The sequence below is a fragment of the Coniosporium apollinis genome (genome assembly GCF_000281105.1).
Source record: "Coniosporium apollinis CBS 100218 chromosome Unknown supercont1.27, whole genome shotgun sequence".
In the NCBI taxonomy this organism is placed as follows: domain Eukaryota; kingdom Fungi; phylum Ascomycota; class Dothideomycetes; genus Coniosporium; species Coniosporium apollinis.
In genome coordinates, this window is record NW_006913289.1 from 384,364 (window position 1) to 408,216 (window position 23,853).

The 23,853-nt window shown below is 53.3% G+C and overlaps 7 protein-coding genes across 7 annotated transcripts; 3 read left to right on the top strand and 4 right to left on the bottom strand.

Moving 5' to 3' along the window:
- Positions 1-91: 91 nt before the first annotated feature.
- On the bottom strand, positions 92-2,232 carry W97_05565 (FMN-dependent dehydrogenase; the record flags this gene model as incomplete). The annotated part of the gene is made up of 9 exons (XM_007783594.1): positions 92-167; positions 251-327; positions 434-687; positions 763-845; positions 911-1,085; positions 1,590-1,824; positions 1,877-1,979; positions 2,054-2,087; positions 2,139-2,232. 9 exons carry the CDS (start codon positions 2,230-2,232, stop codon positions 92-94), a joined length of 1,131 nt encoding a protein of 376 aa, XP_007781784.1.
- Positions 2,233-2,990: 758 nt separating this feature from the next.
- Positions 2,991-3,887, top strand: W97_05566 (dihydrodipicolinate synthetase; the record flags this gene model as incomplete). The annotated part of the gene is made up of 1 exon (XM_007783595.1): positions 2,991-3,887. The coding sequence occupies one exon, from the start codon at positions 2,991-2,993 to the stop codon at positions 3,885-3,887; it is 897 nt and encodes a 298-aa protein (XP_007781785.1).
- A 1,183-nt stretch (positions 3,888-5,070) lies between these two features.
- W97_05567 (uncharacterized protein) lies at positions 5,071-6,202 on the top strand (the record flags this gene model as incomplete). The annotated part of the gene is made up of 2 exons (XM_007783596.1): positions 5,071-5,861; positions 6,118-6,202. 2 exons carry the CDS (start codon positions 5,071-5,073, stop codon positions 6,200-6,202), a joined length of 876 nt encoding a protein of 291 aa, XP_007781786.1.
- A 1,255-nt stretch (positions 6,203-7,457) lies between these two features.
- W97_05568 (uncharacterized protein) lies at positions 7,458-11,515 on the top strand (the record flags this gene model as incomplete). Its single annotated transcript, XM_007783597.1, has 4 exons — positions 7,458-7,666; positions 7,721-8,870; positions 9,129-10,329; positions 10,410-11,515. The coding sequence occupies 4 exons, from the start codon at positions 7,458-7,460 to the stop codon at positions 11,513-11,515; spliced, it is 3,666 nt and encodes a 1,221-aa protein (XP_007781787.1).
- Positions 11,516-14,174: 2,659 nt separating this feature from the next.
- On the bottom strand, positions 14,175-15,803 carry W97_05569 (glutamine synthetase; the record flags this gene model as incomplete). Its single annotated transcript, XM_007783598.1, has 4 exons — positions 14,175-14,868; positions 14,943-14,995; positions 15,054-15,310; positions 15,377-15,803. 4 exons carry the CDS (start codon positions 15,801-15,803, stop codon positions 14,175-14,177), a joined length of 1,431 nt encoding a protein of 476 aa, XP_007781788.1.
- Positions 15,804-17,421: 1,618 nt separating this feature from the next.
- Positions 17,422-20,326, bottom strand: W97_05570 (DNA excision repair protein ERCC-4; the record flags this gene model as incomplete). The annotated part of the gene is made up of 3 exons (XM_007783599.1): positions 17,422-19,312; positions 19,362-20,227; positions 20,282-20,326. The coding sequence occupies 3 exons, from the start codon at positions 20,324-20,326 to the stop codon at positions 17,422-17,424; spliced, it is 2,802 nt and encodes a 933-aa protein (XP_007781789.1).
- A 515-nt stretch (positions 20,327-20,841) lies between these two features.
- Positions 20,842-23,224, bottom strand: W97_05571 (uncharacterized protein; the record flags this gene model as incomplete). Its single annotated transcript, XM_007783600.1, has 2 exons — positions 20,842-22,984; positions 23,055-23,224. The coding sequence occupies 2 exons, from the start codon at positions 23,222-23,224 to the stop codon at positions 20,842-20,844; spliced, it is 2,313 nt and encodes a 770-aa protein (XP_007781790.1).
- Positions 23,225-23,853: the final 629 nt, after the last annotated feature.

Here is a 23,853-nt window from a genome sequence, read left to right on the forward strand (position 1 = left end):
TAAACCGCTAAGACGCACTGTTTTACGCCGTTCAAGGACCGATCCAATAGCATGCGACATTGCTAATATACGCTGGAAACAAGCAGATCCATTATAGCTTGGAAAGCAGCCCATTCTGACCAAACACGCTGAGATGATCACGGGTTATGTCGCTGATCTTTCGACACCTAGTGTAACATGAGCAGTTAGCACAGATTCCTGCCAGAGAAGGAAGGAAGCGTAAGGAGGAAGCCAGCACGCTAAGACTTACCCTGCTAATGCCATTGTGGCGCGAAGTTCACCAAGCAATATTTTGACCGCCAACTCGACACCTTCTTGACCTTTGTACTGGAATGAGAGTTAGCAAAGAGCTGATAGAAAGGCTTCCCGAAAACAGCCACGTCTCTCCCTTCCGCTAGAAAGGAAGACATGGCGTCTCGCTGCTCTGACCTACAGCAAGTCCCCAGATAACGATGCGACCAAGAAAGCAATGTTGCGCCCCTAGAGCAAGGGCTTTGAAGATATCAGAGCCGCGACGAATACCACCGTCTACAGCGATCTGAATTCGGCCACGCGCAACAGGAGCGCACTCTTGAAGTGCATCGACTGTCGCAGGCATGCCATCGAGTTGACGACCGCCATGGTTGGAGATGATGACACCATCGACGCCGTATCGTATTGCCATTTCGACGTCAGCTGGGCTTGTCACTGGGAGTTACAAATTTCGGATCAGCGTTGATTCTGTAGCCTGAGAGATCCAGCGGTAGTGTCACTTGCACTTACCACCTTTCAACCAGATCTGCATAGTGGTGTGCTGTTTGAGCCAAGGAATGATCTCTTCCCACTCCAATGCGTCGTCTGTACAACTCCGTAAGCACAAGCTTAGGCTTCTTGATCCGAAGGTGTGTGCGGAGGTGGAGACCGACCGAACGCCATCGGTCCATGCTCTTTCGTCTCTGCTGAGGTAGCGAATTCCTCATTCCCAGTCGAGAGAATGTTGGGGAAAGTTAAATCCTCTGGCAGAGAGAAATCGTTGCGCATCTCATTAAGGCGCCGGCCGAGGACTGGGACATCGACCGAAACGAATATAGCGCGGTATCCTGCGGCTATGATAATGTCAGAACATGGACACATTGCAAGCACCGAGTTTAGAGTCCCTTTGAACAAAAGTCTCTATGGGGCAGACCCAGACTCTTCTTGATGCTGGGCTGCAGCCCGCGGTCCGCAGCTTCGAGTGCCGCCGTGGGGTTGGCGATGGGTTCCGACAATGAGGAAAGCGCCTCGCGCTTGTTGGTCGAGCTCCTTGCGCCATGTTGCGCCTCTACCGGATGGGCCAGGTAAGGGGCTTCAAGCGCCTCTTCGTGCGTGGCCGCGAGTTCCTCGTCAGGCCACGAAGCTTCCTCCATCTCAGCGCTCAGGCTCTCTGCGCGCTGATACTAGACGTGCTGCGGGGCAGTGGTTCCATGGCTCAGAGGAACGAACTTCTAAGGCGCCGAAAGGCCCGCCACGGTCATGGGTGCCACCTCCAAGGATCGCCAGCTTGCACATCGCGGGCGCTACTGTAGCGTGGCAAAGAGAGAGCACGACACGAAGGACCATGAAGAGCTTACCTTCTGCGCGTTTCAACAGTTGCAACGTGATGCTACGATCTTTCACTATGCACATCTGCATCATATAAGGGTTCTGATTGCCTTGTTTTATAACGTGTTCCAGGGAGGTTGTCGCATAAGAGGACAGACACATTGATAGGCCCAAATTAGCGGCGGCGCGAGATGTCGCCAACTCCCCGTCTGGATGTGCTAGTCGCTGCATTGCCGTTGGGCTGAATCCGAGTGGGAGAGCAACCTAAGAGTATACATCAGAAGGTACTCCGGGGCTTGTCCGGAACCGCACTCACCCTCTGTCCGAAGATCTCGCAGGATGTATCGATGCTTGAGACATTTCGCAGGACTCGGGGCCGAATTCTGTACCTATTGAAGGCTTCTTCGTTGTCCCGGAGGCTGTGCTTGGACGACAATGGTCAGTATCAGGGCCAATACAACTCGTATAACGGTTTCAGCGGACTTCAACATACGTGATCATATCCATTGCGCCCTCATTGTAGAAGTCTATCCCACTATTAGATCTCGCACGTCTCTCGAGTCTCATCTACCACCTACCGCGATATCGGTCGGGCAATCTTCTGCTACCGATCGCTTTGAGGTCACTGATAGAAAACACGTTGGGGTCCAGAGTCGGTGCTCGATTCGCCATGTTCTGAATAATCTGACAGCGGCAATCTGGGCAAACAGCAGCAGTGCGTGCGGATAGGATACATTTTGAAGAGGATTTTGCCACTTCCGTAGTCAATTGAAGCTATAGATCCGCGCGACCTTGTGCAATGCTGCTGGCAGGAAGCTTGATCGAAGTTCATCCGAGAGATCTCGTCACGTGCTGGAATCGCTTGCCCCTTTGGGGTTCCGAGAGGCTTGTGGTCCATGTCGGTTCCAAGAGCCGGACTCCAGCGACGACCAACAAAGCCAATGTCTCCTGTCAATAGTGCAGATCAGATAGGCTTTCCGAGCAATGGTAGATGATCAACTCAACTGACCGGAAGCGGCCCCGAAATGGGTGTCTACTGGGCAATACTTGCCAAGTTCGGCGGAGGCGGGAGAGAACTGCATGGTAAATCGGACACTGTATCAGTCTTCTCCGCAAGTTTTGGCCCAGAGGGTCGCATTTGATGGTTGCTCTGAGGGGTCTGCTTTCCCATTTGGCAGGTAATGAACTATGTGGAGTTTGTCACTGCCGTAGAATGCTCTGACAAACAGCCTGGACGCCGTCAAAGTCGGAGCAATGAAAACTCATCAAGCCTAGAGTAGGCTAATCCTTGAGGATTGGATAAATAAAAAAACAGTAATCCCTTTGCGTAGGCGTTATCAGCAGCTGCAAGTTCCTTCGAAAAACATCTTCCTCATCCTAACCTTTTAACTCATACTCCCGAGCAGCAACGGCATTTCGCATCTTTCAACATGAACCCTCCGGAATTGAAGGGCATCCTTGTAGCCTTGGTTACCCCATTTACGGACGATGGATCCAGAATTGACGAGGACCGTCTGAAAGCACATATTGATCACATGATAGACGCGGGCATTCATGGACTGGTACCAGGCGGCAGCACAGGAGAATTCACAACCATGAATCTCGACGAGAGGAAGCAACTGGTCGAGCTTTGCGTCCAGTTTGCCGCCGGCCGAGTTCCTGTTGTGGCCGGAGTTGGATGCCTGTCGACGAGTGATTGCATCCACCTAGCCTCTCATGCAGCCCAGGCAGGGGCGGCTGCCTTAATGGTCGTTCCGCCGTTTTATGATGCTCTGTCTGTGGAGCAGCTGCAAGGATTGATGTCAGAAATCTCCCAAGCTTCACAGTTACCGATCGTCTACTACAACATACCCTCTGCAAGCGGTCTCAAGCTGAGTCCTCAGCAGATGGCCGATCTGTCTGAGGTCGGAGTCAAGTATCTCAAAGACACCTCGGGCGATGCTCCGGCGCTCACAGAGCTCCTGTTTGGCCTGCACGACAAAATCACCGCTTTCAATGGGTGGGACACTTTGACCTTCTACGGTTTGGCTGCGGGCGCCAAGGGATCCGTCTGGGGAGCCTCGAACATCATTCCGGAGTTGTCGGTTCAATTGTGGGAAGCTCTTGCCGTAAGGGGCGATTTAAAGCTTGGCCGCGAGTTATGGGCCAAGATTTGGCCAATTTGCAGGTTTCTCGAATCCCATCATTACGCTTCCGCTGTAAAGACGGGAATGGAGCTGCTGGGCAAGCCGACCGGCGGTTTACGGAAGCCTTTCGCCTTGCTGACAGGCGATCCAAGGCAAACGCTGGCGCAACTTCTGAAGGATGCAGATTTGGAGACGGTATAGGGCGTGAGGGCCTGAGCGCCTGGTGTCATGTGGTTGTCCAGATTGGCTTTCAGTGAGATCACCCAATTCTTGTGTCCGTTCTCAGAAGGACAGTGGGGCCCCTGGAGGGGCCAGCCCATTCAAACTGTGCTGGAAGTTGGAACTCAACTAAGGAATGGGCGAAAGATGAACGGCATAGCGCAAGGAAAGGAATGGCTTCAAATTTCTCATTTCCTGATAGTATATGTATTTAGCCCGCATGAGAATTTGGTCCTGTACAAAGCTTGTCGGATGCATTTTCGGCTTCTTAGACTTAGCACAAGCTGGTTGTTTAACAAGCACTTGTTTGGCTGACGTTGAGATCCCCACAATATTGACGGCGAGTGTCTGCAGAATTTTATCTCCCCCGCTTGATATCCTGATAGTAATGGCGCTCGTCTCCCTGGGGACCAGATTGAACCTTGAGCTCACCTCGTCGCACTCCCGATGCCCGTCCCAAGGTGCCGTTGTGGCAGGACCGCTCCTTCCCTCCCTCGAAGCACGGCCTCCGAGTCTTGACAATCAGCGGGCTATTAACGTAATTGCCCTTATATGGTATTACATTGCCAAGTACACCTATGAAGGAACAAGGTTGGAAGAATATCTGCATGAGTGCGACTTCTAGTCAATCACAGACGTATAACGTGGAACAGATGAGAGTTTTGCCCCAGAAACCCGGTTATGAAGTGGCCCGGTTTACCGTGGAACAGGGTCTCCATTAGGTTGAATTTGCACATGCCGCTTTCCCCATCATGCCATGCGATCGGCCTGAGTCCTTTTGGTGTGATGCGGAGTCCCCATGGGGACTCTATCAGGAGAGTTCCGAAGCGGCAAGCGATTCCGGAAACCAAGATACCAACTTCACGATCATTTCTGATAGCAGCTGATCAGCTCGGGTTTACTCCCGTAACAATTTGAGGCGGTATCAATCTAGATGGAAACAGGTGAGTCCAGATTCAATGGCAATCGGAGTGTCAGAACATAAGTAACCAGCTCCAGAGCCATGGTCAAGGGTCGTTCTCGCAGTTGTGATAAGGCCTCATCAATTCAAACGGCCCACCCTTTTCTGGTAGCAGAATCACCGAAAGTATTATGTACATCATCTCTTTGATACTCCACATACCACCAGAGCTCGAAATTGAGCAAGACATCCGCACCATTCATCATGGCCGAGAAAACAATGCTCTACTCGGACGAGGAGAACGGACATGTCACGCCTATATCCTCCAGCATCGTCGGTCGGACTGATGAGCTCCTGCACTCTGGAACCCAGCGCGGTCTGAAGTCTCGACATGCCCAAATGATCGCCCTCGGCGGCACTATCGGCACTGGTCTGTTTGTCGGCACAGGTCAAGCTCTTCGGATGGGAGGACCCGCCTTCCTGCTCGCTGCATACTGCCCAATCACCATCCTCGTCTTTGGAATTGTGACGGGTGCCACGGAGATCAGCTCCTATCTCCCTGTCCCGGGAAGCGGCATGGCCTATTACGCCAATCGATACGTTTCGCGCAGTCTGGGCTTCGCTTTGGGCTGGATGTATTGGTACGTGTTTGCCATTACGGTTCCCGCCGAGGTCACAGCAACCAGCCTTGTGATTCAATACTGGGACCCCCCAGTTCACATCGCGGTGTGGATAACGCTTACCATCCTTGTCGTGGTCGCGGTGAACAGTTTACCAGTGAGATACTACGGCGAGACAGAGTTCTGGTTTGCTTCCATAAAGGTCTTTGGAATCATCGGACTTCTCGTCATGGCGGTTGTTTTGGTCCTAGGTGGTGGGCCAAAACGCGACAGGCTGGGATTTCGTTACTGGAAGGACCCAGGCCCGGTCAACGAATATATTGTCGATGGAGCCAGCGGCAGATTGTGCGCCTTTGTTGCGACAACCGTCTTCTCGGTGTTTGCTTTCGCTTTTGCTGCACCATCATCTATCTCCGCTTCCGCAAAGCCACAAAGGTGCAAAATATCACCAACTTACCATATCGTTGTTGATTCCAGCCCTATCTGTCATATGTCAGTGGCTCAATGTTCACACTCTTGCTGTTGTTGAACGGAGTCCGGGTCTTCTTGAAGGGCCAGTGGAGTACTGCTAGCTTTCTCACAGCATACATCGGCATTCCCGTTTTCCTAGGCCTCTATTTTAGCCATCGCTTTTCTGTCGGACGAAAAGACCCATGGGCGCACCGTTCCTCTGAGGATGATCTCACCACAGGCTTGGACGTCATCATCGCGGCCCCGAGAAACCAGCTCGTAAGCACGAGAAATGGTACCAGAAGTGGAAGGCGATTTATGAGTGAGGACTGAGTTGTCTTCACAGGCTTGTACGGAGGGTCGGCATCCGGGTACGGGTTGCGTTGTCCTTTTGAGAGGGAGTCTGCTTTGCATGTTACCGTTGTTGCCATAGTCTGCTTCCAAAGCCAGGAACTATCCATGGCTGGAGCTTTTCATGTGATTCACCATATATCTATGCACTTCCTCAATATTTATCGATGGAACACTCTTAAAGGTTGCTGCGGTCTCCAAGCTTGAACACTTGATCAAACGGCGTCCCTGCGTCTTCGGCGAGGTAAGTACTTCTCATTCGAGTTTGACTTGAGCTTGAATCTGACTGTGTTCCTATAATCCGCATATATAACGATCGACTCGGCACCGGCAGCGCCGGGGACCACGGCGGACGCGCAAGGCACACGAAAAGGGAGGAAGCCCGACCAAGGGCCATCCAAAAAGCCAGTTGCCGCACGGAAAGCTATTCGTGGCCCTGAATCTGGATAGCCTAAGCACGTAGTCCATGAATTAAAGACACCGTAGGTAATCGATGCATCAAAGAGCTAAACTGCTGAGCATCATCTTGCTCTCTATCGTATGACATCGGTCTAGTTGCTTCGCATTGACAAGATCATGAATCCAGTCTAATCGTGAATCTGGTATCGAACAAGCTGGAGCGAAGATGCAGCAGCGAGCTGTTCGGGTCGCGCTTGGACTCTGCTGCTTGAGTTGCGGCATCGTTCGGGGAGCAGATGGCCTGCAGTGCCTTGTTCCTATCAACTTATGTTCCGTATGAAAGAGCGCAACAAGATTAGCAATAAATTGCTCCAAGAGAAAAACAGGAGACAAAGCACACGAGGACAAACGTGTTTGGTGAGGCTACATAAGCGCTTAAGTGAATGACGCCGGCGGCTCTGCGGCTCTGATTGGCGCCACATGCACAAGCACCCCCAAACACGCGCCGGGTTTCAAACATCAGGAACAACTGCCTTATTGTCACCCTGCATTCGCTGGACCACGTCTGCTCCTTCCGCCCTCGTTCATATCCTCATGCACTCATACTCATACTACTGTCTTTACGCCTACACCTCTCCGACCTCCACCTACAGCTCACACTCCTGTCTCGCGCAGCGCTACCGAAACCACTCCCCTGCACCCAACCGATGCCTCACAGACTGATCGCGCCGCTCAACTGAGCTCAAGCACACTCCGTCTTCTGTCCGGCCTCAGCGGCGTTGCCAATATCACCGTCATTCAGTCCCGATACCGCGCAGTCCTTAGCTCACCATGCCCCTCATAACGGCCGATAATTTGATTCCTCGCCAAAGCATAGAGACAGACCCTTTCGACATAGTCGCAGGTTCGACTACGAAAACAGAAGGGCTGTCATGGGAAGGCTTCGTGGCTGCGATATCCACTTCCTTCATATTATTCGTCGTTCAGGTCGCCCTTTTCTATGTCCTCAGACGCCCAAGGACCGGGCTCTCGTACATCTAGTAAGCAACATTTTGCTATATTGGTCTTCTCTTGTGTATTTAACGGTATTGTAGTGCACCAAAAACCTTTCTAGTTACCGACAGGGAGCTGGTTCCCAGTCCGCCAGATGGATTTGTTGCGTGGTTGAAACCGATCTTCAGGACCCCAAGCAAGGAGTTCATAGAAAAAAACGGCCTCGATGCGTACATGTTCCTTCGCTTCATCCGGATGCTTCTCAGAATCACCGTCCCACTGGCATGCATCATCCTTCCCATACTGCTGCCGATCAACTACTATGGCGGGAATGACGAAGCCACAGGACTTGATCAGCTAGCTTGGGCGCACGTCGGCGAGGATCAAACCCAACGATACTGGGCACATCTGTTGCTTGCCTGTCTAGTAGTGATCTGGACTTGTTATGTCTGCTGGGAGGAGATACGCAGGTTTGTGCGCTTGCGACAGTTCTGGATGACGTCTCCTCATCACAGGATTCGGGCATCAGCTACCACAGTGCTCATCTCGAATATCCCGCGGAAATGGCTAACAGAACGGGCATTGCGCGATCTGTTCGACGCATATGGCGACGTGCGCAACATCTGGATCAACCGTAATTACGATGAGCTGGAAGAAAAGGTTCTGAAGCGAAACAACCTAGCGCGCGGCCTAGAAAAGGCGGAGACGGAACTCATCCGCAATGCAAAGCGACAAAGCATCAAAGCGCAGGAGCAAGAGGCAAAGCAAGCAGGCATTAAGCGAACCCGAAAAGAAAAGAAGCAGGACCAAGCTGAAGCGACTGCAGCCGGAGAACGTATGGCAAACCAGTCCGGCCACAGTTCTGGCGATCCTCACCAGGCACATACCATTGCAGAAATACTGGGCGGCGTAACCGTTAGAGCAAGGTCTTCCTCGACAAGCTCTGAAGAGAGACGCGGGCTGCGGGTGATTCCACTTGTCGGTCAAGGTTTTGGAGCCGTAGAACAAGGCATTGGATTTGTGGGTCAAGGAGTGAACAAACTTGGCCGAGCGGTTGCCTCCAATGTTGTTGGCGGGTTCAACGGGGTCCGAGGGGTCTTCGACCCTCGTCAGCGCCCTTCAAATCAAGATTCGGAGACGCAACAATCTTCAGGACCGGCAGGGCCTGTGCAGCCATCGACCACAGACGGCGGCAGCCTGAGTCATGGATATGATGGCCAGTATGACGGCCTCAACGCCAGACCTGGGAACGTCAACCGGTCAATGGACCCCTACCTGGAACACCCGGGATCACAGCCGATGGATTACTCAACTGCATCAGGAGTTCTCCCGACTCGTGGGACTGGTCCTGGGTCAAGTTTTGGTGGAACTGTCGTGCATACATCGGCACAAAATAGATTACCGGCGCCAAGCCGAGCGGACATCAGTACGGCGCATACACCACAGAAGTCACGACGTCGATTTTTCGGAACAACGGGTCGCGGTACGGCTGATTTCCCTAGTCCCCAGCCTGCCAGGGAAGACGATGAATTTCCGCTTACTATCCGGTCACCGACTATCCCCTCAACTCTCAATTCGCCAACGAGCCCACAGAACACAATCGGCGGAACAGACGAGTTTGCTCTTCGCAGTGGTTCCCATTATCAGGACCCGACGATCCAACAGGAGAAGCCTAAGCAGACGCACATCATTAGCTCCTCCCACAACTATGAAGAAGCTGACGAGGACGCTGTCTGGCGAAGATACATCAAACCGAAAGACCGTGAGACTATGCGCATGGATCGATTTCATTGGACTTGGCTGCCCGACTGGCTGCCATCAACGGGTCGGAAAGTTGACAAAATCTACTATCTCCGGGCTGAAGTGGCCAAGCTCAATCAGGAAATTGAGCGCGATCAGCAAGAGTCTGAGAAGTTCCCTTTGATGAACTCCGCTTTCATTCAGTTTTACGCACAAGCCTCGGCTCACATGGCCTGCCAATCGATCACTCACCATCGGCCCAATATGATGGACCCTAGAATGGTCGAGTTAGATCCGGCTGACGTTAGATGGAGCAATCTTTCCCTTGTGTGGTGGCAGCGGAAGCTACGCAGTGTTGCGGTCTTCATGATCCTTCTGGGTATCACAATTTTGTACGCGATACCTATGGGCTTCATCGGGCTTCTTTCGCAATTCTCAACCTTGGCCGATAACATTTCCTGGCTAAGTTGGCTGGAAGACATCCCCGTATGGCTCACCAGTGTCTTACAGGGTGCCTTGCCACCACTTCTCGCCACCCTGTTCCTTGTGTTCTTGCCAATGCTATTCAGGCTCCTAATTCGATGGTCTGGCGCGCCGACTGGCACGCTTACGGAATTATCCCTCCAAGGTTACTGGTTCACCTTTCTCTTCATTGTCTATGTTATTGTCATCAGTCTCTCGTCTGGCTTGACATCCACCGTTCAATCACTAATTGAGCAACCATACTCCACGCCTGGAGTACTCGCTCAGAATCTTCCCAAGGCTTCCAACTACTTTTTCACCTATCTGCTACTTCAATGCTTTGGTATCACATCGGGAACGCTTGCTCAAATTCCGTCGCTGCTGAATCACTTTCTCTGGGGCAAGATGTTCGACAGTACCGCTCGGGAGAAGTTCAACAGGAAGATCACACTTCAGCCGGTTCCTTGGGGAAGCTTCTTTCCGATCTACACTGTAATCGGCTGCATAAGTAAGTACATTATCCAGCGCCCGCAAACGGAGGTGTCGTTGTTATCCATTTCTATGCTAGCTACTGACATTCTATCGCAGCGATCATTTACTCTGTCATCGCCCCTCTCGTGTTTATCTTCAGCACGCTGACATTCTGCATTTTCTGGGTCGTCTATCGCTACGAAGTCATGTACGTCTACCGCTTCATGGTGGACAGCGGTGGCCGATTCTTTCCACGGGCGGTTAATCAACTCTTCACCGGCATCTACGTCTTCGAGATCTGTCTCATCGGACTCTTCTTCCTCGTGCGTAATAGGGAGGGCAATGTCGTGTGTGTGCCGCATGCTGTCATCATGATCGTCTTCTTGGTCGGCACGGTGCTTTTCCAGATCCAGCTAAACCGGTTCTTCGGTGAGCTGATTACTTACATGCCTGTTACTATGGAGGATGAGGCGGCTGCCAGGCTGAAGGAGTATGAGGTTACCCATGAGGACCAGCCTCTGAATCGAGCTGATCAAGAAGGCGGTGACGTTGAGGCCGTGCTGAAGCAGAGAGACAGGAAAGAACAGGAGGAAGAGAAGGTCATGGAAGACATAGAAATGAAAGAAATCGAGAAACGGCGCAGCCACGACAACACGAGCCGATCACGAGGCGAAAGCGCCGAGCGTGAAATCGCCCTTAACCCCAGCAGCGCCGCCCCAACCGCCCACCGCCAGGCCCTCGCCTCCGACAATGACGCCACAGCCTCCAACCCGCTAGCTTCATATCTTCCCGCCTCGCCGGCCCCGCAACCCCAGCACCACCCCCAAACCCCGGCAGCCCGCCGCCTCTCCCACCTCACAAACCGTCTCACCGCCATCCATGCCCTTCCAGACGTAGAAGCCCAGCACTCAATCGCCACGCACCTCTTCAGCGGCTACAATGATGAGCTGGAAGACTTCACCCCAGAGGAGCGCAACAAGCTCGTGCAGCAGGCCTTCCTGCACCCCGCCATCAAGGCTAAGCGGCCCGCGGTGTGGATCCCGCAGGACGGGCTCGGGGTTGCGGAAGATGAGATCAGGAGGACCGAGGAGGGTTATCAGGGGCGCATTTGGTTTAGTAGCGGGTTCTGTGCTGTTAAGACCGTGGGGCGACGCAGAAAGGTTAAGGTGGAGTTTTCGAGGCCGCCGCCGGATTGGGATGAGTTGGAGTTTATTAAGTTGTAGAGGAGTTGGAGCGGTTGGTACGTTGATATGGCGAGGAGGTGTAGTTTGTTGTGGTCGGTTATCGTGGCGATTTCTTTTGTGTGCAAGCTTTTTGGGGAGAAGGCATTTGATCATATAGCGTGGTGTTGGGGCGTGTACGGCGAGCATAGAGAGCATATTGCCGTCGGTTTCAAACCTAGAGTGCATATTGAGGCATCGTGATAGCATTTCTTCACACTGCGCCAGAAGAGAAGTCATACCTGGTCACGCTGTTCAGTCTTTGTCATTGGTACCGATGAACTTCTTTATCAGCGATCAGCTAGTCAACACCTCAAACTAGGCTTGCTTCCCGTACGAGGCGACTCTCACTCGTGTTGTGGCCAAGACTCTCGAACTGGAACTAAACAGCTTGTCGGAAGTCTGATATATCAGGGTCTCTTCCTATCTTTCCTCTTAGTTCCAGATGAACTCTAGTCATGTTCCGGGTGAACGAAGAACATCGCGGAGCGGGAGCCTACAGTATACTTTTACATACTTGCGGTTGATAATCCGCTAAACATCAACAACAGCAACAATAGAACTCACACCTGCCGAAATCCAGGCTATGACCCTATGGTGGACAAGCCGATGCGAACCCATTTCGTGACTCAACCAGTCGGTGACTGTCAAGCGCCGCGTTCAATGAGGCGAAGAGCGTGGGTCTGTTTCTACGTAAGTGACTTATTAGAGATCCTTCGGCAATGGGTTCCTAGGAGTCGGTCAATAAAACAATCAATCTAGTGAGAGAACCCATGTAGACTAGACCTGCAACACAGAGCCACACACTTACAGTTGAGGCTACAAGAGCTGCTAGCTGTTCGTCGAGTCTGATGGTATTGTGATGTGGCCACTCGTTTTCACTCTTAGCAGCGTTTTCCAATTGTAGACTGAAGTCATATGAAACGCTTTTCAGAGGATCGCCACGATTCCACGTGCTGTGATACCCGTTTTCTGGGTCTGAGCGGGTTTTCGTCTGCCACCAGTGGAAGACATGAAAGCGTTTCCCGTGGCCACATTCGCCGGGGACAACCTAGTACAGACGCGATGCTCAGACTGCTGCTTGTGAATGTAAGCGACATAGCTTTACCTCGGCATTGAATCTGAATACCGCCAATGGACCACGCAAAGCATCAAGTGCCGCTGTAGGAATGATCCGCGTGACCGTGATAGCTCGTTGCATGCTGGTTCTGACATCGTCAGGAACGTATCCCAACGTCTGACATTTCGACAGCCAAATCCAGTTATGATGCACTGACCCTATTGTTAGTAAATGCTTCAAAAGCTGAAGGACACGCCTAGGCTTTAACTCACTTCCATCACTGTCTCGGAAGGCAGTTAGGGCCCAGGATCCAGTCTGCGTGTCTCGTGTAACTGTTGCATTTCCGACGATGCTGAAGTTGACCGTCACACCCGGGCTAGGACCTGCTATACCGCCAGCTCCAGCTTGCCAACCTCGAGATTCAGTCTGACTGATTTTCGTGGTGGGCGTGACATCGGACTCGGGCAGATACACCTCGGATCCCTCAATGTTGCACGTCAATTTTATCGATCTCAAGTAATGCCACTTCCTTCTTGGTCTTTGGGTTTCTTTCTCGACAACGGTTGTCTGAAAGATAAACCTCGCGGAGACGATATACCCTCGTGAATCTCTCTCGACAGTAATCGTCGGCCGTACTATGGCGCAGCATACCTTCTCATTAGGTCGATGATATCGGGTAGAGTCTATGTCTGCGAAGAATACCGGCGAACTCGGACTAGTTCTTGCCGGCAAACTCATACTAGTTACTGCCAGAGAAGTTGACTAAAAGTAAAAATACTATGCAGGGAGGGCTGAAAGGGGCTCTCGGCTCCTGAACAGTCTGCAGATGATACGGAAGTGGTGTGATCAGAGTACAAGGAAAAGCAGAGCATCTAGACGGTAGGATTGACTGCCCGCAAAATATCGTGCCGCACTTTATACTTGGGAAGTACCATGAGTGTAAGGAAATCTTGTATGGGATATCGTCGCTGACGAACTGTCCGCTTGATATATTATAAAGCGGCTGAAATTAGAATCATCAGATATGGGCACCGCACCTATCAAGCCCGCAGGATGTGTCACTGCTGGGGTTTGGGTTCCCACCTTTAAACGATGCCTGCCCCGCCATAAGCTGACATCCATATAGGTAATCAGGCGACTGACGCCTCGCAGACAGGGTGGAGTCAGCTCGGGCAAGAATCAGACCGCCCAAGCCAAATGTGGACGGCAGAGCAACAACATGACTGGCTAACGCTGCTAATACGCTCTTTGGCAGCATTTTCTGAATTTTCTACAACAGAAGCCAGTTTCAGTACGGTCTTCATAACGCGTCTTTGCATGGCCATCTTAACATTAAGGCACCTCATTTCTACCGAGTGGCTGAGTCAACAGTTCAGACGAGCTGGTGATTGATTTTAGTAGTGCTTCAGATGAGAGAAGCAGCTTCCGAAAGGGAATCTACAATATACTTGCGGTGGTATCTAGACAAGGACCTAATCACATACGCAAAGACCTACCTTGCTCCTCACACCGTCTCGATATATCTCTTGACCTCCCTACAATCAAAGTCAGCCTCCAACCAAACAGGAGAACAACGAGAACGAGTTCAGAAAACCCTTAAACTCACCAATCCGTAACCGCCTCCTCCCAAAGCCTAACCTCGTGCTCCCTCGTCCCCCCAAAGTGCTCAACGAACTCGTCGCCAAATACCTCCCTCGCGACACTCTCCTTCCTCATGAACCTCTGATTCGCCTCCTTCAGGCTCTTCGCCAGCCGTATTCCCTTGTCCGCCGCCCCGCCCACATCCTCACCCTTGCCCAGCGGCGGCACGGGGATCTCGAGTTTCTTCTCCACGCCCCGCCAGCCGAGCGCCAGGATTGCGGCGAGCACCATGTACGGATTCGCGTCGGCGCCCGCGACGCGCACCTCGAAGCGCGTGGCTTTCGGGCTCGCGGTCGGCGGGGCTATGAGCCTGATACTCGCGGCCCGGTGCTCGAGGCCCCAGCTCACGGTCACAGGCGCCCAGAAGTTCTCGACGAGCCGCTTGTAGGAATTAATTGTAGGTGCTACGATAGGCATGACGTCTGGCAGGCCGTCCAGCAGGCCGGCGAGGAAGTGCCGACCGAGATCTGAGAGGAACTTTATGTCGGGGTAGGGCGGATTGGGGTCTTCGGAGCCGCGGTAGAAGAGATTTTTGCCGGAGGTGTCGACAATGGAGACGTGCATGTGGCCCGAGTTGCCGGGGAGGTTGTGGCGGGGCTTGGCCATGAAGCAGGGGGTTATGCCGTGTTTGGAGGCGAGGGATTTGACGGTGAGTCTCGAGAGATGTCAGCAGTCGGTAACCACACGGGAAGAGGTGAGCTGAGGGGGTGGATGGTGGGGAGGGCAGACTTAAAGAGTGCGGCCTTGTCGGCCATTTCTCGTATCTCGCCGAACTCCAGTGCCTACCAGCTTGGTCTTAGTGATCAGGTTTCATGAGCGCTCTAGGGCTAGGAGACGTACGGCTTCGAAGACACCGGGACCACTCTCGGTGTGCCAGCCTTCTATGCCGCACCTGAACTTTTCACAGGCGTCGAAGATGCCGTAGAAGTAGTCCTGGTTGTGCACCGGCCGCGTCAAGCTGTATCCGAACATCCCCTCCGTCAAACTCGGCAGCTGATCCGGTGGGTTATCCAGCAGGAACCGCGCTGTCGATGAAGAGTTGCGCTGGGTGGCATTGGGATCTGCCGGTGCTCGGAATTGGTAGAACTCGTACTCCGCTACGACACAGCAATGACTGCTGCATTAGCGCTGCGGAGAGCCTCTTGAGAGGTCGAGGAGCTCACCTCCGGCCATTGCGCCGAACCCGTCCTCCTTCAGCTTGTCCACCGCCCGCTTCAACAGGCTCCTCGGGCAGGCGCTCAAGCTCTCCTGCGTGTCCGGGTCGTAGAAGCTGACGAGGAAGAACGGCACGTTGTCTTCCCACGGTATGCGCCTGTAGCTGCTGAGGTCCGGCACGGCGATGACGTCTCTATATCCGTTTTCCTTGTTGCTGATCTTGAGCTCTTTGAAGTAGGTCTGGTCGTGCATGTCCCAGCCGAAGATTACGGAGCAGAAGCCGAAGCCCGTCTTTGCAATGGAGATGAACTTGGACTTGGCCATCAGCTTGCCGCGCGGGATGCCATCGACGTCGATGCCGGCGACCTTGACGGCCTTGTCGTCTTTGAGGAGCTCGGAGAGCGATTCGAGCGTTACCTCGGTGTCGTTGGGCATGATGACGGGAAGATGTAGCACAATTGACAGTGGTACTTGGTTTTGGTTCTAGCTGAGGGACAGGTGGACGAGAGTGAGTGAGGTTGTGCGAGGCGGAGGAAGGGTCGGCGCTTGCTTTCCCCTGCGGGTGTTCCTGTCTTCAGGCTTTGAGCTTCCAGGTTGCTGCAAGCCCAGATCACCAGCTTGGACCCCTTTCCGATCATCTGGGCATCTCGCTCATGCGGCTGCGGGGGGGGACAAGCCCCAGGCCCGTTCCAGGTTGCGGGGTCCGCCCATCTTCCATCTCACCTGCAAGTCGGGCAGGATCCCCGTGACTGCTAAACCACACCTCACGAAACTTGTCACGATCAGGAAGCGTGGATTGACTGCTATGTAGTAGCCGCACGTTGGTTCGAAAATCCAAGGGCCTGGTGTCGGGCCTACAGTCTTAGGCGTTCAGTCATGCGCCCATCGAGCTGAGTGAGTCCCGTGACCGCGGGGTTTATCTGTTATCTCTGCCCCGCCCTCAGACAACCCTCCCCTCCGAAGCTTCCAACAACCTCAACCTCAAAGTAAGCAACGTTACCATAAGCCTCTTTGACGTATCTGACATCTACACCCAGACACACTAGCAGCTGACACGTCTAAAAGCTTCCAGCCAAGCTTGTCAAGTACTCAGACTCACACTCACAACCATCCAAACAAGAAACAATCATGCACGGCAGCACCTGCCCCAAGTGCTCGGCCGCCATCACCGGCGATAACAAGCACTGCGATAAGTGCGGAAGCGTAAACTTGCCCCTTATCTAAAGCTAAAGCTGCCTTGGAAGAGTGTAACTAACCGTATACGCAGAACTGCCCCGTCTAAACACGATAACCATGGAAGTCACCGGTTTTTGGGCTAGGAGATAGTCGCGCCGCGTAGGATTGATTGGTCTACGAAATATACGAGATTTGAGCCGTCTGAGGTTCTACGTGTAACTAGTGTCAACGGGCTTTCACGGTTGAATCATTCACGTTCCGTCCACCATGCTGCCCACCCCATCTTTGACGTATCGGGCCTGGCTGCCTTATCTACGCCTTGCTGCCAGAGTACTACCAGATCCCTTGACTCTGCACTGTCCCACGGCCTTACCACTGAATAGCGCCAACATTACCTTCCTCAGCCAGTCCAACACCTCCGATCAGAAGAGTCAATCAGCAATCCCTCCCAAAGCCTTTACATAAGACTAAGCGTGTGTCCTGAAACGAATATCACCTGCCTGAAATGCTTTGCCGCCGCTAGCGACAATGAAGACCATTGCTGATATCGCAGCGCTGTGGAGAAGCCTTCTACAAGACTGTGATTAAAGACACCGCTAGTCGCCTTCGCAAAGTTGATATCTTTACTTCTAGTGACAACAATTCATGAGGTAGACCTCCACGACGCGGAAGTCAAACACTGTGGTAGCTCGAGACAGTTCGACACCAAAGGATTTGGTGAATAGATATATGATACTTTAAAGGCAATGCACCGTAGCATCTTCTTGATAAACCGTGTGAGATAGAAGCCCGCTAGACGTCACCCCAAGCGCGCCATCACCACTAACGCCCTCGATCTCATTCCTGACCAACGCCACACTACACCTCCTCCCCGTCCCTAATCATCATAAACGCTCCTATTGAAGAACCTGTGAATCTGCCTCCCCGCCTCCTTCCCCACTAGTTTGCTAATATCCTCCTCCTCCATATTCGCCAGCTCAATAATCCCCTCCACCTCCAATGTGATCCTCCCCAAGTTCTTCTCCGTGATCCCCGGTACAACCCTCAGCATATCCTGGGGCACCTGACTGAACACCCTCGCAGAGTTCGGATCCTCGCCGTCATCCAGCCCAATCTGCACCGCTTTGATCGGATCAGGCTCCTCCTGCTGCTTCTTCAGCTCCTCGAAGATCTCGGCTGTCTGGTACGGCGAGCTTGACCAAATAATCCGCAGTTTCGGGAACGCGAGCGTCAGTAGCACGAGCTTGGACTGCAGGTCGCTCGCCTGCAGACTATTGACCCCGGCGGAGAAGAGATCGGCGAACGGCTCGAGCGTGAAGGACTTGTTCTGGTCGAACTCGATCAGCAGGAAGGGGTGCGCGTAGTGTAGCAGCATCGTCTCGGCTTGGTTGTATAGCCGGCCGTTGTTGAAGGAGGAGATCAGGTCTTTCACCGACTTGCGCTCAACGCAGATGCTTGGGCTTAAGACGTAGTCGCCCACGGTCAGCATGCAGGGGACCACGACCATGTTGCGGCCGTGCAGCAGTGACGGGAGCGAGGAACGGAACTCGCGCACGTCGACGACGACGCGCGGGGGTTGTGCGGTTGCGGCTACGCGGCCTCCGCCTGCGATGCGCGTATTGAGTGTACGGAGGAAGGCCTCTTGCGGGTCGGTGCTCGCGTCGTTGAGAGTCAGTGCCATGCTCCCCCTCTCCCTTACAAGCCTCGTAAACGCGTCTTTCTCACGGCGCACAGCGCTCAGGTAGCGCTGCTCCTCGACCGAGCCGCCATAATACAGGAAGTAGACACGGACGTTGCGGTCGGTATGGGAGCTCCGATACACCTCGACCCGCCTTATAAACGCGGCATCGGGCTCGTACATGATCACGTAGCGAGGCTTCACCTCCTCCAGCACATGTTCGTCCATGTCGCCGTCGTAGGGATGGATGACGACGAGCTCGTTCATGTCATAAAGTTCGTAGTAGTCTTCCATGTCCTCGAGGGGATCGGCTCCAATCTCGCCTTTTTGCAGCGCTTCGGCGTCCGTGGGCGCCAGCTCAGCCATTAGGTCTGCAATGTGCGATTCGCGGTCGCCAGCTACGTGGATGCTACCGCTTGCGGTTCTCGTGGTCGTCGAAGCTGCTGCTGATCCTCCGCGCACGCGTCTTCGTTTGTGCGCGGGGGCCTTGCCGCGAGCGTTCTGTCCGCCTCGCTTGTCTGCCTCGCCGTTGATGGTCTTCTCGTTCTCGGCAAAGAGCGAGGCGCTGACTTTGGCGAAGTCGCGCTTCCAGTTGAGGTAGTTGCGCAGCCGGCGCCGCATCATGAACGAAGCTGATGGCGTGGACTCGTCCTCGGCTCCGTCAGCGTCTCCATTTGATTCCTCCGGCCGTATGCGCATGGTCTGGAGATACTCGCGCAGTTGAGCGCAAGTCCCTTGATCACCGCACATGATCAGTATGGTGCCGTTCGAGTCATCCCGGACTGGAGGATTGAAGTAGTTATCGCGGTCGATCTCCTCGAGAATCTCCGCGAGCACTGCCCATTTCGGAAGCTCCTCAAGTACTGGATGGAGGGAGTCAGGTACACCTCCTGCGCCCCCCGTCGTGTCACCGTTCGTGATCTTGCCACTGTATACGCGGCGTTTTGCCGTTTCGAAGATGGTATGAGCAGCGTCGAGGAAGAGCCATGGCGACTGGTTTTGCCGTGTCGACCCGGGTGGAGGAGAGGAGGCAGCAAGCACAGTATCTAGATACTTGTTGAAGTTGACGGCATCGTATGTCAACAGCGAGCTGTAAGCGTTAGCCTGTTGTGACAGAACTGATGCTCGTTGCGACTTACTGCAAGATCGTCCGTAGCAGCGTGAGGTCTCGTGCAATCTGCCTGGTCCTGAAGGTGGTCCGGTGCCACACAGGGTCGAGCTGCCGCCTTACTATAACGTCGAAACTCTTGTGTAGTGCGCTATCCAGGTTCCAGTCTTCCATCTGAAGACCTGGATTCCCCTTCTTAAGCTCGCTGATGCTGACCTCGACGCACTCCATGACCGCATTCTGTATGAGCCTCATGCCTTCGGTCATGGGCACCTCGAGCTCAATCACTTCCGCCTTCCGCCGGCCCTCAAGGGACTTCGCGACTGAAACGTGGAAGCGTGGGTATAGTGAGGGCTTCCTTAAGAACAGATTGCGCATCATGTTGGCGAGCGGAGAGAACCCAGTCGTAAACGGCTCCGGGTTGTCGGAGAACGCTTTCAAGAAGCCTGTCTTGTTCTTCTGCCGGTAGATGCGCAATATGAATGCCTCCAGCGATGTCGCAACAACCCTCTCAGCGTGCAACACCACAATGCCCGTCACCGTAGCCGGGTCCAGCAGTCCAGAGAGAAAGTCCACAATCAGGATCCGCGATGTGATGCTGAATATCCCTCCTCCCGAATACATCTTCTCCCTTGCCCCCACGCTCGTAAGGTCCGTATTGACGAGGCTCAGACCGCGAGCCTTGGGCACCATGCTGATGGCGGCGTGCTCTGCCAGCGACTCCCCGATCCATCCATTCTCGCGGTCGTCGGCTCCAACAAGCAGAATCAGGTTGTTTCCGGCCGCATCATAGGAGTGCAGAAGGTTCGTTACGATGCGCAGTAGGCCGAGGCCACGCGCAATGAGGACGAGGGCATCTTCCTCGCGCAGTTCGCGGAAGATTTCTTGCTGGAATTCCTGAGAGGGACGTGAGCAGAGGGGGTCTTAAAGCAGGGTAATGAATCGGTTTACCAGCGGCAGCGAGAGCTTCACCGGCGCTTTCTCATCTCCGGGCATCTGGTGTCGGGTGCGGTCACAGTCGAGAAGAAGCTTTGCAGGGTATCACGACGCGCCGAGGTTTCCGTTAACCTCTCATGCGGCGCGTCATCGCTCTCGATCTTTCATCACGAATCCAAAGGAGTCTCCAAGGGGATGGAGGTAAATGGTGCTTTTCTACCCCCGTTCCTGTCTATCACTGCGGGTCATGTGACGTTCTATGTTCATCGACCAAGGTTGAGTGGGCAAAGATGATCAGTACTCTGCTTGGGAGCTCTTGTGTGTAGTTTGAAGCATCCCCTTAAAAGGCAGATATCAAGATCCCGTGAACAACCGCCAGAGCTGGTGAGGGTTAATAGTCAATACTATATCCGATAGAAAGCGTCTAGACTAGAGGCGCTTATCAAGTGTCTAGAAGTCTCTACAGAGAGCATAAATGCGTGATCTATCCACACTCTTGCATGAGATATCAACAAGGCGATTTATTCAACGCCTGGACGCCGTTAGGCAGCCAAAACACCCCGATAATTATATGGTCAGTCGATTGAGAACAATGATCTTTTCCGAAGCGAACTCTCTTCCATGTCCGCAACTCTTTCCCGTACATTGCTAGAGACCGTTACCAGTGCCTCGAGCGCCGTTGTGCCTGCCTGCCGCACTGATGATAAACTTAAGGAGCTTGCCATTGCTTGCGATAATTCGCTCATCGAGGGCAAGTCCAGCATGCTCCTCGAGGAGTTCCTAAAAGCGGTCGAGGGGAGCCTCATGGCTGCATCTCGTGCTGCACCTCGCATATCTTGCTGAATACGGTCCTTGAGGAGGCGGAGGGAAGATAAGTCGGAAGAATCGAGGGAGGGAGCCAGTGTTGGAAGCAGAACTGCGGCGACGATGCTGAGACTTCGCGTTGGCGTGTTCGATTTGACAAACTCGTCGGATGGATCGCCACTCTCCGAGTCAGAGACAAAGTTCTGCACGTCCGGCAGCATGATCATGAGGTTCTTCGTAATCAATTCTGCTTGATAAACCCGTGCTGCCTTCATGAACATGTCCAGCACAGGGTCATTTGAGGATCTCAAGGTCATCATCCGAGAGAATAGATCCAAGTACTGTAATCCGAGCTGCTCGTCTGATTGCTGGGACAACGACATTGCTCCGATGCGCGCTCGAAGTAAAAGATCCCACTCAGAATTGTCCAATCTGGCTGGAGCGGCATGCATAATCATCCTGCACATGGAGATGAGAAGCTCCGCAGCAGAAATTCCCATGAGCTTGTCAGCTTGGCGCATCAATGGCAGCTGTTCAGCTGGGAACTCCGTCCGGCGGGTCTGCCAACGTTCCCATAGGCAGCAGAACAGCCCGATGTAGTCCGCCTGGCGTTCGTACCTTCTGTGGGAGTGTAGACTCTTCCACGAGCCAGGAATCTTGACTGTGCATCGAATCTCGCTGGTACACCATTGCAGACAAGAGCGCATACAGGGATTTCCCATGGAACCGTGCTTGAGCTCGAACGGGCCGGGCGCCCGTTCGAGTATTGCTTCTCGTAATCGTCTTCGAATGAGGCTCTTGTCGACAACAAGCTTATCTTGAGCCACGCGTCCAAGGGTCTTCGCTTTTCCAAGATCACCGAGGCAACCCAAATACTGGGCGAGGAAAGGATACGTTATGATGTCTAGCGAGCGATCTTCTTCCCGGAGCTGCATGAAAAGGTTCTCGTTTGAGAGATTGAATCCCATAGCAGTTTCGATGTGGAAACTTGCAGTGAAATCGTCACCACAACGGATGTAAGTGTATGCAAGGAGCATGCGGAACAAGAAGATCTCCGCATCGGTGGCCGATCCCTGCGGGTCCTGTAGCTTCTGCTCCAGTAAGCTTCGTGCAATCTCTACCTGGGATGAAGTGGTCGCAGAGCGGGCACATGCAATAATGGCCGAAGACATCATCCACACTGGCTGGTTAGACTGCTTAAGCCGTTTCAGTACAAGCACGTACAAGGGGAAGGCATCCTCATCAGAGAGTAGAGAGTAGAGGAAGTCGGCAGCGTGCTTCATGTCTTGGATCTCATTTCGGGAAAATGTGTCAATTGGGCGGCTGCTGTCAATTAGCCTCTCGCGTCCGGATGCTTGGCCAGTGGAAAGTTGTTCGCGTATGTCTCGATCGGAATCGTCCCAGTCTGAGCCGGTTTCCGAGAGCGGCAGATCCCTATCCGCGTCATGTGCACAGTTCGAAATAGTCGAGCGGCTCTCCTCTATCAACAATTCAGGCATAGAAGCGACCACGTCAGCTCCTCCATTGGCGATTCTGGAAGCTGTGCCGCCAAGAGGCATGGCTGTTGGTGCCGCTGGGACGGTATCCCCAGGACCTGGCTGAGACTCGCCTGGCGTGTTAAATACTAACCCAAGATCAGCGTACGGATCTTTTGACGAGATAAAGCCGGATAGCTTCTGCCGCTTCTTTGGCGGTACCGCAGGCTTCTGGCACGAGCTCTGTTTTCGTATTCGAGGGCAGGTCTGAACAATCGATGTCTGAAGTGAATCGTCATCTTCAACCACGTGATGGGCTGTCGGACCTGAGGGACGCGGTAGTGAGACCGGAAGGTATTCAGATCGCGCGGGCTCCTTGCTCGTAGTGTTGTACTTGTGGACGCCCCACTTCTCAAATTGAAAGACGTACTGTCGGCGACTGAGACGATGAGCACAACATCCAAGAAGAGAAAAGCAGGGCTCAGCAGGGAACATTTGAGAGGACGCACGAAGGTTCAAAGCCATGCCTGACCTTCATCATGGCCATTAGATCATCCAGAGTCATCTTCTGATAGAATTCGCAGAGCTCCTCTCTGTGCTCCTCCCATTTCGATGCCGTAATTGGTTTAGCGCGTGGGACCGGCGGCCCTTTCCATTGGAGTGGATGCTGCGGTGGCATCTTTCGAGATGACCCTCAGTACACATGATGAAAGACATAAGGGCAAGGCCCTCTTATGTAGCCACGGATTGCGGTCGGCAGGTATGGCTGGTCTCAGCTGGAGGATGCAGAGGTACGTGGGGCAGAGTAAGGCAGATTTCCAATTGCCGAATTGAGCTTAGTACAATACATCGCCTTTCGTATCTGTGTCATGATCATACCGCAAAGCACTCGACTACATCAGAACTATTCCGAATTCTGCGAGGATATGCATTCAGCAACTGAATAAAGTTCTCACCCAGGTAATAGCAACCCACGACCCCTTGACCCTACGTCCCGCCTTTTGTGCCTAGGCTAGACTCTACTGGGACATTGGAATTTCACCCATCTGGGGCAATAGTACCGCACTAGTTCTTGCATTACGCCTGCCTTTTGCCCTACAGTGAGGGTAGGCCTCCATTTCTCTCACATGCTAACAAATCAGCTCTTTTGGCTGAACCAGTAACCCGGAATTGCGATGCTGCCCCTGTGTCTTTTATACTGCCACCAGCGCGGTGGCGTCAAATCAGAGACTTATCTCTATTAAGGCTCTCATACCCGGCTTAATCTAGAGCGATGCTGTGCTGTAATCCCGCAGGGACAATCGTTCG